At 39.4% G+C, this 19,145-nt stretch overlaps 1 protein-coding gene across 1 annotated transcript in view; it reads left to right on the top strand.

Annotated features, from left to right (window-relative positions):
- JAG2 (jagged canonical Notch ligand 2) overlaps positions 1-19,145 on the top strand; it is a 94,170-nt gene that overhangs the window by 36,184 nt on the left and 38,841 nt on the right. Inside the window, exons 3-5 of the mRNA XM_077820565.1 lie at positions 6,168-6,222; positions 12,672-12,926; positions 14,260-14,320. Of these exons, the coding sequence (XP_077676691.1) occupies positions 6,168-6,222; positions 12,672-12,926; positions 14,260-14,320 (371 nt within the window). The remainder of the gene's footprint in view (positions 1-6,167; positions 6,223-12,671; positions 12,927-14,259; positions 14,321-19,145) is intronic.

Genomic DNA, 19,145 nt, shown 5'->3' with positions numbered 1-19,145 from the left:
CCAGGCTGGTCGCCTGCCATATTTACTATTCTTTCGACACATCGGGATGGTTTGTCCCTGTAACCTCAACAGGGATTCCTTGAAATACAGCCAGCTCTCCTGGACTCCTTTCCCCTTCATGTTAGCCCCCCAGGGGATCCTACCCATCCGTTCCCTGAGGGAGTCGAAGTCTGCTTTCCTGAAGTCCAGGGTTCGTTTCCTGCTGCTTACCTTTCTTCCCTGTGTCAGGATCCTGAACTCAACCAACTCATGGTCACTGCCTCCCAGATTCCCATCCACTTTTGCTTCCCCCACTAATTCTACCCGGTTTGTGAACAGCAGGTCAAGAAAAGCTCCCCCCCCGCCCCCCCAGTTGGCTCCTCTAGCACTTGCACCAGGAAATTGTCCCCTACGCTTTCCAAAAACTTCCTGGATTGTCTATGCACCGCTGTATTGCTCTCCCAGCAGATATCAGGAAAATTAAAGTCACCCATGAGAATCAGGGCGTGCAATCTAGTAGCTTCCGCGAACTGCTGGAAGAAAGCCTCGTCCCCTTGGTCTGGTGGTCTATAGCAGACTCCCACCACTACATCACTCTTGTTGCTCACACTTCTAAACTTAATCCAGAGACACTCAGGGTTTTTCTGCAGTTTCGTACCGGAGCTCTGAGCAGTCATACTGCTCCCTTACATACAGTGCTACTCCCCCACCTTTTCTGCCCTGCCTGTCCTTCCTGAACAGTTTATAACCATCCATGACAGTACTCCAGTCACGTGAGTTATCCCACCAAGTCTCTGTGATTCCAATCACGTCATAATTCCTTGACATCACCAGGCTCTCCAGTTCTCCCTGCTTGTTTCCAAGGCTTTGTGCATTCGTATATAAGCACTTGAGATAACCTGTTGATCGCCCCTCATTCTCAGTATGAGGCAGGAGCCCTCCCCTCACAGACATTCCTGCCTGTGCTTCCTCCCGGTATCCCACTTTCCCACTTACCTCAGGGCTTTGGTCTCCTTCCCCCGGTGAACCTAGTTTAAAGCCCTCCTCGCTAGGTTAGCCAGCCTGCTCGCAAAGATGCTCTTCCCTCTCTTCGTAAGGTGGAGCCCGTCTCTGCCTAGCACTCTTCCTTCATGGAACACCACCCCATGGTCAAAGAATCCAAAGCCTTCTCTCCGACACCACCTGCGTAGCCATTCATTGACTTCCACGATTCGACGGTCCCTACCCAGGCCTTTTCCTTCCATGGGGAGGATGGACGAGAAAGTATTGCATACTCTCATTTTAAGAAATGTAGAAAAATCGCATATTGTTAGTTTGAGATGTGAAACTGGGGATGTTAGTGTATGCAGGTTAGTAATTAGTGAACTTAATGTAAGGACAGTGATTCCTGGGCTGGGTCATGCTGAACACATGTTTGAATTAAAGATTCAGAGAAGTTGTAGAATAACTAAACTGAACTTTACCTCAAACTTTCCTAGAATCTAGACTAAACTATAGCCATCCGAGTAGATTGCAGTTTAAAGAACTTTTTTGGACAGCAGAATATTTTTGAGCAGCATTCAAGATGGGTATGGACTTTGCAGAACCCTTTTGGTTTTGGTGTAAACAGAGATCATTGTATATGCAGAAGGCACCTCTGCGTTACTGCACGTGCAAAAAGTGAGACAACCTGAAACCCTTAGTCTTGATGGTCTAAAAATCAGGCCCTAAAGCATGTAGCCCATTGTTTTAATGCAATTAAAACAGGATGCAATGGCACACTAATGGTAGGAAGACTTTTAAGAGGTAAAATTACAGACTAGAAAGAACTCTGATCCTTTACATAAAAACGTAATATAAATTAATAAAAGCAGGAACGTAAGCAAAATTCTGAGTTGGGGTTTGGGGGAAGGAATAGATGTTACCAAGCAGGGCTGGATTTAGGGGCAGGCAATTGAGGTGACCACTGAGGGTGCTGAGCTTGGGGTGTTTTTGTTAGTGACAAAAGGGAAAATAGAATGTTTCCTTCAGGTATTCCGTACATGGATTCATTTTTCACTAGCCTTCTAGAATGTTCTGGACCTATGTAGAGTCTTGTGGAACCTTCCAGACTGAGAACTATGCTTTTGTTGAACCTCCTAGAACTAGGGTGGGCAAACTTTTTGGCCTGAGAGCCACATCGGGGTTGTACAACAGTATGGAGGGCCAGGTAGGGAAGGCTGTGCCTCCCCAAACAGCCTGGCCCCTGTCCATCCCCTCCCACTTTCTGCCTCCCTCAGAACCCCCGACCCATTCAAACCTTCCCAACCCCCCTGCTCCTTGAATCCCTGACTGCCTGCTCCCAGGACCCTCAGAACCCCCAAACCCCCTCAACCCCCCGCTCCTTGAATCCCTGATTGCCCGCTCTCAGGACCCCCTTCCCCCTCAAACCCCCTGACCCATCCAACCCCCCCTGCTCCTTGACCCCTCCGTTCCCCGTCCCCTAACCACTTCTCACCCCCCTCCCCCGAACCTCCACCGCATCCAACCGCTCCCTGTCCACGACTGCCCACGCCCGCCTCCCCCCCCACCCCGGGACTCCCTGCCCCTTACCATGCCAGAGCCAGCCATGCCCCCAACAGGAGCAGCCGGGAGCTCAAGGGCCAGGCAGGACGGTCCGGTGGGCAAGATGTGGCCTGCGGGCCATAGTTTTTCCCCCCTCTGTCCTAGAATGTTGTCAGCCATGCCCTTGTGGAATGTATGGGGGTGGGGTGGTGCGAATTAGTGAGCTATAAAAACAAAGTGAGAGCCCAGCTGCAATATTGTGAACCTTGTTTTATTGTGTAATTGTGAAAGTGTACTTGTGTTTTTAAAACTTAAATATGTTCTTTATTAGTTGCTTACACTCTTCAATTGGGCATCAGAGATACCTGTCAAACTCCCGTCTATGCAACAGTATAAAAGCAATACTGTTACTTGTTAAGCATGGCAAAAGAAGTAATGTTTGACAGTCACTAGTGGTGAACGCAGCTTTTCAAAGCTCCGGCTCATTAAAACATATCTTTGATGGCTGAGAGATTGACAGCCTGCTATTTTATTCCTTTAAAATGCCATTGGCCAGTCTTTGGATCTCTCTGAGGCTATGCCTCAGTTCACAAGGGCAAAGATGAGAAAAGCAACGTTTTGAACTAAAGGATTAGGGTTAACGTTCTAAGGCTGTCACCTAGTGTAACATTATTTAATACTGGTCCACCCGATCTTGGTGCCCAGTTAAATTTCTTGATGTTAGTACATTTCAGTTATTCTTAAAATTAATTTTTTTCTATAATCTTAGAGGAAACCATTTTTATTTGCTTATATATGGCATGAATAAATACAGACTTATTTACAGATCCTAGTGCGCAAATTTATCTTGCCTGAGAGAGAGAAATCATACGTGCAAATTATGCATTTAAGTCGTGAAATGGGCCACAAATGTAATAAAAATAAGGTATTCAAAAGTTTGACAAATGGAGGGAGGGCTCTGAAGATGCTTCTCACCTGTGGCACAATTTGGTCTAGGGCCGGTATTTGAGCTCGCATTCAAAAGCAAGAGAGCAGTAGAGAAACTGTGTAATACATCCAAGATTACAATATCCTTACTAGAACAATGTTCAGTCAGAGGGCTGCCAGAGTGTATGCTGAGAATCTCTTAACCACTAGAATACAACTTTCATGGAATATTTGTATATCTGTGTTGTATGTAGTTTCTTTATACACTAAATGAATAGTAGCTGTGTAAGAAATGTGTATTTAGGCAGCTCTTAAAACTTTGAGGAACAGTTGAAATAATCCCTTTTACCTCCACTTTAATAATAATAATTATTAATAATAATATTATTATAATAAAGGGGGGGCCTCTTGGAAATGTGAAGGTTGTTGTGCTGTTAGGCTTTTTACAAGTAAAGAACTGTTTTTTTTTCCCTAGCTATGCTCTTGCCAGCTGTCCTTTTCCAAAGCAATCTCTCAGTAAAGAGAAAAAAGAACAGGAGTACTTGTGGCACCTTAGAGCATAAGCTTTCATGGGCTACAGCCCACTTCGTCGGATGCATAGAATGGAACATACAGAGAAGGTGGAAGTTGCCATGCAAACTGTAAGAGTCTAATCAATTAAGATGAGCTATTATCAGCAGGAGAAAAAAACTTTTGTAGTGATAATCAAGATGGCCCATTTAGACAGTTCACAAGAAGGTGTGAGGATACTTAACATGGGGAAGTAGTTTCAGTATGTGTAATGACCCAGCCACTCCCAGTCTCTATTCAAACCCAAGTTAATGGTATCTGTTTTGCATGTTCTAATAAATTTGTTAGTCTCTAAGGTGCTACAAGTACTCCTTTTCTTTTTGCAGATACAGACTAACACAGCTGCTATTCTGAAACCTGTTACTAAAGAGAAGATCCACTTCCCTGCCCAACACTTTTGCTGTCCCCTTGTTACCTCCTCCAGTCAGAAATTGGGCTAAATCTTTCCTGGTACTTTGGTAAATGAAAAGTAATTTATACTAAAATTATCAGTTGAAGAGCTGCAAAGTGCAGGAGTCTGCAGAATTCTAGAGAGAACCTTCAAACCATAACAAACTGCATTTTTAGCTGAAAGTGCATGAGGCACATTTATTCAGACATTGTAACAATTGTCCCCAATATTCACAACTCTCAGCATTTCTGTATTTTAAAAAACGAGGTCTAGAAGATGCATGTCTAAATAGGTCCTGCTGACTTTTTGTAGTATACCTACAGGAACCAAAACAATTGGTATTTTAAAAAAATACTCTATATTTATCTTCTAGGGGTGCTGCACAAGTTACGCTTTTAAAGCATGTAAACTCTGGAGTCTTAACAAGCTCTTTTGAGAGGGGCTAAGTGCTAAAGACCTATGGTAAAACACTGGTATACATCTGCTAATGTTAAGGTAGGGTATCCCTAGATAGCCTTCCTTGGTGCCTCCTTCCAAAAATAACCTATGTAAATTGACCCAGATTCCTTTTCCTAACAAGGGGCCTTCTATTTGAAAACTGAACTTGTCCAGGTCACTTCAACTCTGTAACTTGCTGTACTTAAGGAACGTTGCACATACTAAATTTTGTACAACTTAAGTGTGGTAAATGAGAACTTGAGACTTTTTTATGCGTCAAATTTAAGCATAAATTAGTATAAATATTGTATGTTTCCCATAAGAGTTGTGGGGTACTGTTGCACACTGGTTTTGTTTTAGTTAAATGTATATGAGCACTTCAGTTTGTTGTAAACAAGACCTGTAAGATAAACGGCTATTCTCAGTTGAAACTGAGATCTAGTAAATATTTAGACCTACAAATAGGACTGTAGCTTCCCCTCTGAATAAGTGCAGCACTTAAATGTGCTAGACCATTATGATCTGACTAATTGGATACTGTGGTGAAAACAATATTCAAGACTGTTGAAAGCTTTTAACTTTTTAAAGCTTTCTTCTTCCCCGCTGCTGCTTCCAAACTATAGCTACTTCATTCTAGATCACAAAACCTGGGAAGTATTGCTTTCACTTTTTTTTCCTTGAAAGGGAACATGTCCATCAAAGTACATTTCTCCTCCTCCTGCCCCCCTCCCCCAATATTTTGCTCTGTTTAATTCTGCTGAAGAGCTCAGCCTTTTCCAGGTGCATTCTTCATATATCCCCTTTTATGAGAAGATCAGTCTAAATTTTCAGTAGGAATCAGTTTACATTATTGGATTTTTGGACATCTTCACATGGTGGCTTTCCTCTTTTTAATTTACTTTTTAGCCTAAACACTTATTAGCTATTTCTTGTAGCTAGTAGCTTCAATACATGTGAAGTGAAGATTGGTTAAAATAGGACAGTAACTTATACAGTTGTGGTGTTCTGCCTAATTGGAACTAAAACTTACGTTAACAACAGAGGGTCTCCATATGTGTTGTGTTTTTTGTTAGTGCTGTTTATATTGCTTAAACCAGTTCTGCTTCACAAACTAATGCTGCTAATGCAAGATTTTAAGTAGTACCTTTGAAGAATTTCATATTACTGCAAAAAAAAGTGAGATTTTTTTTGAGATTGCTTTGCTTTGAACCTTGGATCTATCTTGGCAGTAACAAATGCTGTTTCCAAATCACTGTTCGTGGCTGGCTTTGTAAATGTGGGTGAGTGGGTTGGCTGGTTTTGTTGAACCCGTATCAAACTGGTGTTTGTTTCTTTTCAGAGATCATTCACATTAATAATAGAAGCTTGGGACTGGGATAACGAAACAAAAAATGGTGAGTATTTATGAAGAACTTCCATATTTCGCTCATCCAAAAGTGTATTTACACAGTGTACAGCAAAATTGTGTATGTTTGAAACTGGAATCTTGGATTTGGGAAGCCTTTTCTGAATGCATGTGACCTGGGATATTGCTCTGAAACTTGGAAGTTTAACAGGGAAAAATATGGGTTAATAGTCACTAAAATTTCAAATGTGGCTCATTGTTAGAGGTAAATGAAACCTCTGAAAGCAGCATAATCAGGGGAAGACTCCATAGTGTGCGCTTATGGAATAGCAGTTCTCTGTGATAAGTGGAAAACTCGTTAGAAGTCCGATGGAAGAAAAATATGACTCATATATTTTTTGTCAAGCTATTTGAGGGACTGGATGATGGCAAGTGAATATATTCTAGTCATTGGTTCCTGATGACCTGTAGTTTTCAATTGTGTTTCAAAGAAAAGCAAGTCTTGAATGCTCTTGTTGCTAGGGGAATTATGCCCACACTATTGAACACCCCCCCCCCACACACACACTGTTCTTTGGTCTCTGCAACTCATACTTAACAAGTGTGGTTAGTTCCCAGTTTTCATGGGCATTAAACTAACCCCTGTTTCTCTCTTCCTCATCCATCAAAAGAAAACATACTTAAATAGGATTGACCTCTGTAACTACTGTTCACCATATTTTTTTTTTTTTTTTTGCCCTATAATTTCATGAGTACTTTTTTTTTGGTTTAAAAAAAAAAAAAAAACCCTAAAGTGGCAATGTATTTACTAACTCCGGCTGGTGCAGACAACCTGGGCAGGGATGTCTGCTTGCTGTTTCTTGAAAAATAAATCCTGCTGTATCAGTACTGTAAAATTTAAAATGGACTGAGTAAACTGGTCACCATTTCTTTTCCCAATAGCCTAAAAGAATCTAATTTGAACACACTGCTTAGGAGAACATATAAATGTGATACCCCATTACCTTTTTGTCTTGATTAGTGGTGCTGGGTTTTGAATGTTTAGACTAGTTAGAGCTTCATGACTTCTATGATGGCTACTGTTAAAGTTGATTTACATTTAGAGGAAGGTAAAAGAGGTTGGAAGTCTCAAACTTTTTCAGACTAGCTCTAGCTTCCCACCCTCACTTTATCAGCCCATTTAACAGGACAAACATGATTATTCAAGTGAAAAATGTGTAACTGTCAAGACTTGACACTGTATTATAGATGGATGCTTTCCTAAATGAGACCTCAAGCATAGGTTCTAATTAAGCTTGGGTAATATGATGAAGTTAAGATTTTAGAGTAAACACTCTAAGGCTTGATACAAACCTTTTTGCTCTGGTAACAGATTTTAAGAACTCTATGCTGTATTATACAACAAAACAAAAAAGCACTTCAGCTGCACTAAAGAATCTAGTTACAAATCAAAACAATGGTTTGATAGCTTTATATTTGGGAGACCTGTAATAGGGTAGCTGGCTTGCCAATGTGCACCTGACCAAAGAGAAACAATTGTCTGTTTCAGCTATCAAACACTGAATTTTGTCTTGCACTGGTATCATTCCAGAATGTCCTCAAAATTGGATATATTTTGAGTGATTGGATGCTAAATTGTTTTGTGGTAAACTGAAGTAATCTACTCTGTTCTCTTGGATTAGCTCTTGTGAACTTGAAACCGCTAAGAATCCAGCTGGTAGTGGCACTAATAGCAGTCCACACCAACACATTTAGGAGCATAATTTGATGTTCAACTTCCTTAGCATCTGTAATAAGTTCATATTTGTAAGGTGCTTTGAGAACACATCTGCAAGAAATATTTTGGTTAAATTCTGGCAGAACTATGTTGCTTATAGAATTGAAAAATAAAATCAAGCTGATTTAAAAACTTTATATTTTGTGCTGCTAGCACTCGGCCAGGTTCTGCTACTAGTCTGTGCTAACCCTATGGTCTGTCAAAGCTCCCTGTCCCCTCCAGGTTCCAGGGATGACCACTGGAGATGGGGGTGCAGCCTGAATGGGTTTAGCTCACCTCTGTCTCTGGACCATAGCTCTGTGTGAAGGGGGGAATTCAAGTGCCATATAAATCCAGCATCTAATCCTTAAAACGTCAAAAGATGCATTTAAATTTCCAGAAGGAACTGAAGTAGCAGCCATGAAGTAAAGCTTCACACTAGCATACTCAAATTACATAGTGCTATCTGGAAAATCCCCTTAGAGGTGGAGAAGTAAAGAACTATCTGTTGAGCATGCATGGAGGCCTCTGCTTTCAGAGGGGGAGATGTGGTGGTCCCATCTAGTATACATTTGACATGTCAAAAGACATGAGCTGATGAAACTTTTCTAACTTCTTACAAATATTTGGCAGTCGGAGAAGCATATTATAAGGTTTCAATGTCTTGCACATTCAGAGCTTAAAATGGCTTTGAATTTTAAAGGAAGCTTAGTGGAAGGGTAATCAGTGTTGGTATTTTGGGCCTGAGGGAATGGGTAATGTGTTACAATCTTGTAAACAGCATATACGGGAAGACTTACTATAATAACTTCACTGAGTCTAGAAAAACACTTGTGGACTAAGCGATAGACCAAAAAATGCTTATGGACTCTGTCAGGGATGGATTTGCATAACCTGTAGAAGACCACAGAATTGTCAGATTACAGTTTGCAGCTTTAAAGAAAGTGCTAATGTGTAGGCATACAAGTGCAGTTGAGTGGAGTAAGTTTCCTTCATTCTTGGGTGCATGCTAATGTTGTTAGTTGGACTGGCATCCGAAACCCAAAAACAAAACCTTAAATCTGAATTTGGGAAGCCTTTATCAAGCCCATAACCTGACCAGGCACCAATTAAACAAAATACCTGATTTGTGAAGTTAAGCTATTTATCATTCCCTTAATGTAATTTTTTTTCTGACATGTTGAGATTTAAGTTTGCTATTTTAGGGTTCTAGGAAAGACTTTTTAACATTGGAGATTTTAAAGATCCGATAAAGAATGCTAAGGCTTAGAGACCCTATTTTATGAGCAGGCCAAAACTGCCAGATCTTCTACTTGTACTTCCTGTCTTTTTCTGATCCATCCCCCTTCCCTTTCAGTGCTTTCTCTTCTGCTTCCTCTCAAATTTTCCTAGCCCAGTATCTTCTTAAAAAGATTTATGCTTCAAAGAGATGCTTTAAGCAGCATTACTTTACTTGTGATTGGGAGAAAATGAATGTGTTGGGTTTTTTTGTTTGTTTGGGGTGGACGGAAGGGACAAATTGCATGGATGTAAAGCTGATGCAAAGGTCTAGCTTCTCTCCTCTCAAACATAACAGGCCCTGCTGTCCACTCTCCAGCTGTCATTTGATTTAGTCTTGTCTACAGAGGGATTAAACTGCATTAATTGTGTGCACCCTCTCATTCAGAATTAAAGTGGCCTTAATTCAGTAAACCAGTTATCATACAAGTCCCACACAGGAATTTAATGCAGTTTAACTAATCTATTTCTAATTCACACCATTAGTTAATTTGGATTAAATTTCGTGAGTGGCCTCAAGTAGACAAGCCTTTAGATAGAATCCTTTTCTTTTCTACTAGGAGTGGGAAGGAAGATTGTCTTGGCCCAGCATAATCCAGCGTAGACCCTTAGGAAAGCAGGCTAGTGTCTGCTTGGTAAAGTAGCTTGCAATGTAACTAGCTGCCAGCCTGCTACTTGTGGGTCCTGGCACATCTCCTTCTTTACTGCAAGTCTCTGTGAAGAGGGGATAGACTCACATGCACTTTCCTCTCTTATATGCTTTATCCCACTTTAGAATAAGATCAGACATAAAATATAAGAAGGTCACAGAGGCAAAACACTGGTGGTTGTTTTCCAAATCCTCCTTTGAAGGGCTGCAAGGTCTCAGCTAGAGCTTGTGGAAGTGGTGGTTCAGCAGAGGCTAATTTCTTCAGAACCTACTTTCTGATATGGCAGAACAGTATTGAAATTAACAGGAGGTTTCTGGGTATCTGTTTGCTTGCAGATGACTGGTAGGTGGTGCCTATGCACCAGCCAGTAACTACCTTTTTGTTAATGTAAAACCCAACCCGTGTCAAAGGCAGTTCTGGTGGTAAACTGGGAAATCATTCTTCTGTTTTTTGTTTTGTTTCTTGAGTAGGTAGAATCTATGGCACAGCTACCAATTGCAGATACAGCTATGGCATCTCTGTCTAAGCCATTTTTTTGCAGGGATTCCTTTCCCAAAGACCAGGTGGACTGCGAGGTCTGTTAACTCAGAAGAAACTCTAAGAGCATCAGCTGTTATGCAAGCCTCTCTGCCACCTTTATTTCCAAAGAAATAGGCATGTGGGAAAACTTATTTCTGATTATGGAAAAAAGTCAAATTGCTACTGAGTAAGGTGTCTCTTGTCTGTCTCTGTAGCACACACTTCCTTTAATCGATAAGACTTGCAGCAAGATAGGTTTCTTAAATACCCTGCCAAGTAACCTTAGCTAAAAACTAGGGAAAGTCCCTTTTGCCCAATTCACAGAAGTGAAGTTTCGTAGGCTGCCTGGAGAATCGTTAGACAAGGACATAAAATAAACTTTAAAAGGCAACTCCTTCATCTCATCAAGACCCTCCTTTTGAGCCTTTAGTCAGATTAGAGTGGATTCTACATCCATCTACATCCTTGGTTCTGTTCCTGAAGTTTAAAAAAAAAAATTGGTGGATGGATATATATATATCAACTAAACTTACATAATTCTTTAATTTTTGAAGGGAAGATATAGAAAGCATACACTAATGACAGAACTTAAGAGGAAATGCTAGTAAATTGTTTTTGGGAGGGGGCAGGACTTCTACTTCTATAGTCTTTTTTCTTTTCATGTTTAAATTACTTTTATTTGAAAAATGTTCACTTGACCTCTAGTCCCACTGAAGTCCTTTACCGAAGAGATATAACTATGGCAACTGACATACAAGAGGCCCCATACTGTCATAGTGTGCCTAGCCATGATAGGAGCAAGCAGGGTCACAGGTCTCATGTTCATCTTCTAAAACTGCCAGCAAGACTGTTACACTAATTATATGATTGTCTATTAGTAATTGGATAGACAACACAAACTTACTTTGCATAGGGTGCTGAAACCATGCAGTGGTAACAGTGTCATTCACTACAAGCCTGGGCTGGACTAGATGTGAACCATAGACCTGGAGATATGGGACTTGATCTTTCCCGGTGGAAACTGTCTACGCATCTAAGCTTTCCTTTTATGCTTTATTTTTATTTATTTGAAACACTTTTTTTGTGTTCAAAGAAAACAAATGCTAAAGTGTCTTTATTGAGCACATTTTGTTATAATGCATGAAGTCGGTACATACATGACTACTTCAGGGGTTGTTGTAACCTCTTCACAGGAGTAAAAAGTATGTGCAATCTTAGATTACATACTGAAGTTAATCTAGACAAGTCATACCATGTGATTAACCTTTCATTTTAGGATTTCATGTACATAACATCTGGAGTAGGGGAAGTAATACTTATTGTTTCTAAACACTGAATGCTAGCTAAAGCTCTCTTCTGGTGAACAAATCCTTAATTTTTTTGTATTGCTCATGAAAACTTTTTAATGCTGGCAATCATTAAGTCTTCTGTGAAATATGTTTAATGGTAGCAGTTCTTTAAATTTGTGTTCTATGACCCTCTTGTCAGGTGAGACTACTTTAATTTACTGTGATTACCACCTGCCATGATTTATTTCTTTTTAGATTGGTGTTTCCTAGAGAATAATATGAAAGTTAAACAATGGTGAAATGCTATTCATTTAATTGTACTGGAAAAAAATGAACAAGTGATAGTTATCACGAATATTCCCTATATTACCATGAGTTTACTCTCTCTAATTCTAGATGTCTTACTTCCAAATAACACATGCCATCTCACTTTGGCATTTTTAAAGTCATGGATTTCAAATTTTGGCGGGAGGTTCCGTGAAGTGGATGAGCTTTTTTACATACATAAAATAGGATTTATTGAGGGATACATTTGCATATGTGTCTATTTAGAGCAACCTAGCTGAACATACTGTGATGGGGTTGTTTTGTTTTTTTTAAATTACTCACATCAGAGATCCCCTATTCCAACAGTTTATTTACTGGATTTATGCAGATTTTGCAATTTAAGAATAAAAAAGATCAGAGCCTCATATAAAGAAACTTGTTGATTGACATTGTGTGGGTATGGTGTATTTGGATGCATTTCCTATTGATTATGTTCCATTTCTTAAAGCCATTTCCTATTGATTATGTTCCATTTCTTAAAGTCCTATAAATAACTTTGCAAGGCAGAGAAAAATAAATTTGGGGTTAGTAGCCCTTTAGCAGCTTAAGTTTTAGGTTTTTTGTTTGTTTGTTTTGTACTGAAGGTCTTTTTAACCAATTAATACACAAAAATGCAAAATTACTTTTTTCTGTACCAGGCTTGCAATATATTAGGGTTTTTGTTTTCTCTTTATAAAAGATGAAGAGCTGTTAATAGAGAGAATGTCGTACGCTGGTATGATCAACCCTGAGGATCGGTGGAAGACCCTACCATTTAAGGGGCATGTAGCTCATTTTGAAGTGCAGATAAGAGTGAAATGTGATGAGAATTACTATAGCACGCGGTGCAATAAATTTTGCGGACCTCGTAATGACTTTGTTGGTCACTACACGTGTGACCAATATGGAAACAAAGCCTGCATGGAAGGTTGGATGGGAGAAGAATGTAAACAAGGTAATATTTTGTTTACTATTTTACATAATTATTATTGAAACTAAAGGTCATATTGAGGTGAAATCTTTTTTAGCATGCTGCACCAACTATACTGTCATGTGCAATAGCACAATACAAATAGATTTACTTTGTTGCTAAAGCTGGGCAAATAATGGATTTTTCGGTTTGCTGGCAATTCCAAAAAAATAAATTATGGCTCAACTCTAAATGAACTTGATCATTCTCTCTCTTCTTGGCCCAATGCCTATTCACTATCACTATGAATGCAAACACTATTTTGTTGCTGGGTGCTTCTTTTGCTTTTTTTTAAAAGCAAAAACAAAAAAAGCCTGACTTGCTCTAGTAAGCGTGAAGTGAGACTCTTGGCAGAATATGATAAAGGGATCCAGTTGCTGTAGCGAGGACTTGTCTGACTGCCTATCAAACCAGGAGGTCTTCAAACCAGTGAATTAAATGCCCTTTAAACTTAAACTGAAGGTACTGGTTAACTTTGTTCAAGGAGCTACCTTTTTAAGAAAAAAAGATGCATTATAGCTTTTTAACAGGTTTCTAAAATGAAGATAGGTTTTAATAACATTTTACAGTACCAGATTCAGTAATACTGTGTAAGTTTTTTCCAGGCCTGGAAAAATGTCCTTGTAACTCTTGAAAATGAGCATAAAGCTGTTTTAAAGTTTAATGTATACAAAGCTGAAAGCTTTTTGATGTCTGTTAATGTTCAAGTGCAGTCCTTCTTAAATATACCTGGAATGTTCAATTTAGTCCCACAGCAATTTTCCTCCTATCTTTCAGTTGGTAATTAGCACTAAAATTGTTTTGTTTTTTTTATGACAAACTTCAAGTGATAATCGAACACCAGTTTAGAACTATTGTAGCCAATATTGTATAACTTTTGAAGGTATACTGGTCTTCAGTTCTATATTTATCTTATTTTAAAAGGTTGAATAACTTAAGTGTCTGAACCCATGTAACAAATCAGATTAATTGGTATAGCATTAAAAATGTAATCCATGTTTGTAGATCCATGCTAGACAAGAGGCTGCCTCAGTTGGTTTTATAAAAAGTGAGCTGATTTAATGAAATAGCTAGCTTGAAGAGCTAGATGGGGTTTTTTTGTTTTTGTTTTTTTGTTTGTTTGTTTTTTAAATAGTTGTGATTGGTTGTTGTCTGTGTAAGAATTAATTGAAAGGAAAACTGTTTTAGGAATGAGCAACAAATAAGCTACTCCATTATGAAATTATTCTAATTACTGGGCTAGGAGCCAGTGTTTCTGTATTAACTGAAGTCTTACTGCCCATACTAACTGAAGTCTAAACCTTTTTTCTGTTCACAGCTGTATGTAAACAAGGATGTAATTTACTCCATGGGGGTTGCAGTGTACCTGGGGAATGCAAGTAAGTATATGTACTTAGCTATTTTAGTGTGAAGGAAGAACACTGGCTTTCCAGTACTTTGCTTTTAGCAGTGATTTTTAGCAATCAGGCCATGTACATAAAATAAAAATTGTCTGGCTGGGTATAGGTATGGATTCTATTCAGACCATGCCATATTAAGTTACATTTATTTCAGACTTTGAGTTTCACAGAAGCAGACAACCTCTGAAAGTAACAAGTTCTGTGTTTGTGACTGAAGGGATTTGCAAAAAACACAATTGGGATTAGATGAGGCGCTTCAAACAAGAACCAGCACTTTATTTAAAGATCACCTGCGATAGCAGAAAATTTTATTAACCTACACTAACTTTGAATATTTCTAGGTCTCCCATAGGTCTCATCAAGGGCTTTCGAAAAAACAGACAGTCTTTCATTTCAATTTTGTTTTTATTTATTTATTTTTAAAGAATGGGTTATATGGGTAGATGGTCCTTTCCCAACTGCAGCACAGAAGGTAAATTCTGGATCAGTGCCATACTCAACCCTTTTCTTGAGGTGATATTTTTCAACTGAGATAACACTAAATAAAACACTGCATATGAATTCTACCTCAAGCCAGGCCTGTTCTTCGGGTTTCCTTGCTGATACTAGATATGTCCCAGACTCTGGTTCCCTCTGGGTTGAACCACTTAACTCCACTCTGAAAATAAAGGGGAGGTGAGCATGTAGTGTCTGCCACAGTGAACATGAATTGGTCATCACTTCGATGCAGGAGTTCTAACATCAGCTAACAGTGTCAGTCAAGAGAGAACCAGTGCTACCTTATTGCAGCTGGCTTTGTAAATATACTTGTCCCAACTCTTCAAAACTTGCCGCTTGCACAAATATTCAAAAATGTTTGTGGCCAAAGCGTAAGCATCAGTCTATTCTCCTGTAATTGTGTACTACTTGCCAACTTATCAAAACACTGAGTTCTCTGTTAATTAGACTCATTCTTTATTTGCAAAGAAAATATCTTGCAGCTCTCAACATGAAAGTCTTGGCTGACTGAGGTTAGTTCCTGTTTTGTGGAATACAAGAAAAAAGCTGGGGGGGGGTAGTTACATAGCCTACTAAACTCACCCTTCCTTTTCAAAAAAAATTTTCTTTTCCTTTTCTCCGCTATGACTGGAGAGGTGTTAACAGGCTGCTTACCTTGAAGGGTCCCTTGAAATATATTTTAACTACCTATGCTAAAGAATCTGTTCCACTTTGTATTTAGCTGTGATGCTTGGAGTTCTTTTCCCAGACCTGAAGAAGAGCTCTGTATAAATTCGAAAGTGTCTGTCTGTCGCCATCAGAAGTTGGTCCAATAAAAGATATTACCTCACCTACCTTGTATCCCTAATATCCTGGGATCAACACAGCTACAACAACATTGCCTACAATGTTATAAAAGGCATTTGATTTCACTGCCACCAGTTCAGACCGTGACTCTGACTTGGGCAAATGACCATCCGCTTAAATTGGGAATGTTCCCCAATGGGAAAACGCTTGAGGGGGGGAAAAAACTGAGCATCTACTTTCCTGAATTATGGTTCAGGCAGGCGGGGCATCTTTGAAGCTTTATTGATGTCCAGGTAGTACCACACGATCTCTTTGGCCCAGCGTAGTGGGATGTGAGAAGGCATCTAAGGAAATACTGACTGAGATGAAAAGACAACACAAACTTAGGCTAGGTCTCACATGTAACCGCTCTATGCCGATGGGAGAGAGCTCTCCAGTTGGCATAACTACCTCCCCCAACAAGCAGCAGTAGCTGGGTTGGCAGAGCATTGTTCACACTGGCGCTTTTGTCAGTGAAACTTATGTCAGTCAGGGGTGTATTTTTTTTTTTTTCACATCCTCACCGGCAAAAGCTTTACCGAAAAAAAGTGCTAGCGTGGACATAGCCTTAGGCAAAGCAAGGTAGTACCTTTTTTACAAGGGCGGGGGGGAAGCTAGAGAGATAACCATGTAGGAGAGGTAGTGTAAGAGCTTTTATTTGTTTCAGCAAGATGAGGGTAAATAGGAATGCGTTCTAGCAGAAGAGAGTGCAAGAAAATACCTTTGAAAGGTTCAAAAGGGAAAACACGTAGGACCCTAAAGATTAGGTTGAGGCTCCCAAGAGACCAGATGCATTTGAAGGGGACTTTTTAAAGGGGTAGCTTTAGAAACCAAGGGGATATTGTAACAGGATTCCCTTTAGTTTTAAAGGACATGAAGAGCTGTTTCTTTATTTGATATCCATAGGACCCTTCTAAGGTATCCCAGTTGAGTTAAATTTCAGAAAAGTAGAGTCCCAGTTTCTTTTAAGGGCTCTGACTAGAGGCTTTTCCCATTATTCTGTTCCGTCTAGTTGGATTCACTCCAATATATTCAGGAAGTTTAAACAGCAGCCTCTCTTTTGCTGGAAGAGAAGATAGCAGAGGAAAGTCTAGGTGTAAAAATACTCCAGATGGATTGTATTCCACCTGCCAGATTCTTGACAGATGTGAAAATACACCTAAGGTCTCAACAGAAAGTGGCAAACACTACCAATTTGGTTGTCTTAATGTACCTTCTACCCACATGCACCTCATTTGAAAGCTGCTTATGTCTACTATAAGATGCGGTATGATGTGGAGCTATCAAGTGGTGCCATTTTCATAGAAATGAAGGTAAACAATGACACCATCAAGACATGCAGGTATTTCAGTGGTCACTTTAATTGGTTTGTTAGCTTAATGACGGTCTATTATTTCAAGACACAAAATTGGATTTCTTTGTGACCTCAAAGCATCACAACAAACTAAAGAGTAAAACAAAATCTAATTAACTTGAACAGGTATCCTGGAAATATAATAATGCTGGTGACATTTCTAGTCACCATCATTATTGTGATTTTGTTCATCGTTATGATCTCTGCCGAGCATGCATGGATTACCAAGTCTTCATTGCCTTGGCACGTACATATTTCTGTGCAGGGAATATTTTTCTGACTACAGACACAGTTGATTGTGCAGTGATCCCTACTGGTACAGGCACAAATAAGATCTTGTAGAAACTCGGATGCTGTTGGGCCCTTGAAGAATACATGAAGTAGTTCATCACCCACACTTTTCCATCTATGTTGCAATGGTTTATCTATATATGAAGATATCCCAGTCTTTTCCAAGATGCTTTTTTGATATGCTCTTCAAAACTGTCTTCACATGGTGAATGTTTAGCCAGTGACTTGTTGATGGCTAGATTGAGGTGCAAACAATCCAGCTTTCTGTGGATCTCCTTTCCAGCTCTAGTAATCTACCAACTTCCTTGCTGCAGAAATTGCAGCTTATCCATCACCCTCTCCCAGTTTGGCAAGATCTCTGAAGCAGTGGGCTCTTTGTTTTGTTTTTTTCCCCACCAATACCAAATAGGGATGACAGGTCCTTGCTAAGGACAGCGTTCTGTGGAAGGGAAGATCATTTTTGGACTGATAGCTGCTGTGATTGTCCCTCTCGCCTGACTTCTGTTTGGTGGTTTTGGCCATGTCAGCAAATGTAGTGATGCCAGGTTTCTTAACTGTCCGAAGAAGCTACCTGTCCCATTAAATCAAATGTTCATCTCTCAGATCTCTCCATTTGTTCTTCACCAACATCTGTTATTTTAGTAGAGTCTCTTGTATGTCTGTCACATGCAGTCCATTAAATATGTTGATAAGTACCTTTTGGCTGTGACTCAGTGTCAAATGGGTTTGTCATATTGTGGATGACATGGCTGGGAAGAGAGAGAACATTCTTTTCATCCCTCTTCAATGCAGAGTCAAGGACTTTTTTTGTAGATGTATGTTTGCTGCTACTTGTTTTGCCATTTCGTTCATAGGTTTTGCATATTCATAATATAAAGCTGTGTATTTTCATCTCTAACACTGTAGCTGACCTGTATTTAAGCATATCTGAATTAAAAAGCTAGTTTCTAGAATATTTCAAAGGCTAGTACTGCATGCAGAGCTAGCTGCAAACTAAAACCTTCTTCCAGGCAGACTAGATGTTGCATTGTATGTACAAAAGCTTACAAATGGAGAAGCATTACATTAGGAATTCAAATACATTTATCTTCCACTGTGCAATACAAACTGTGGGCATGAAATCTACTGCTACTGGTGCACAATCTTCAGTGTGAGCTTGATCTGGTCAGCAAATGTCAATTGGAAATATAGGAAATGTTTTCCCTTGTAAAATACTTTAACAATTAAGAATATGCCGTGTGAAAACATTTCATGTTAGTATATTGCAAAATGTAGATATTTGCCATTTTTCCTGCATGTTAAACAGCTTCATCTCTTCTGGGGGGGAAAAACTTGCCTGTGCAAAACCAAAAAAAAAAAAAAAAAAATCTTGTAATGTCATAGTTTTGGCCAATAAGCACCACCTTAAGGTGTTTGAAATTAACTGAAACAGCAAAAACTGTAGTCATAGTCATGTTGGAGTATTTCTAGAACTGCAAAAAATGACACTTTCTCCTTTTGGATACCATTGTTTCACCTTGCCTACAGTCTTCCAGCACCACTTGACAGCTCTTCTTTTGAACATACCATTGGAAAGCTTACTTTATGTATATGGGGGGTGGAGAGGTGTAGGGAGGGTTCATTAAACTCCAAAAATATGGCCCTTTTTGGAGACTTGCCTCATACCGACAAATGATGTCACGAATCCATGGAAATTGGTTAGCAAGTGGAGAGACTGTTAGAATTAACTAAGGTATCAAAGATTTACTAGTAGGTCGATACTACAGTTTTATACCCTGTTTAAAAAAAAAAAAAAAAAAAAGGCCTTGATCTTCATGTCCTTCAAAGAGATATTGG

The sequence above is a fragment of the Eretmochelys imbricata genome, chromosome 6, assembly GCF_965152235.1.
Source record: "Eretmochelys imbricata isolate rEreImb1 chromosome 6, rEreImb1.hap1, whole genome shotgun sequence".
NCBI lineage: Eukaryota > Metazoa > Chordata > Testudines > Cheloniidae > Eretmochelys > Eretmochelys imbricata.
The sequence above is the reverse complement of the archived record's forward strand: the minus strand, read 5'-3'. Positions and strand labels throughout refer to the sequence as shown.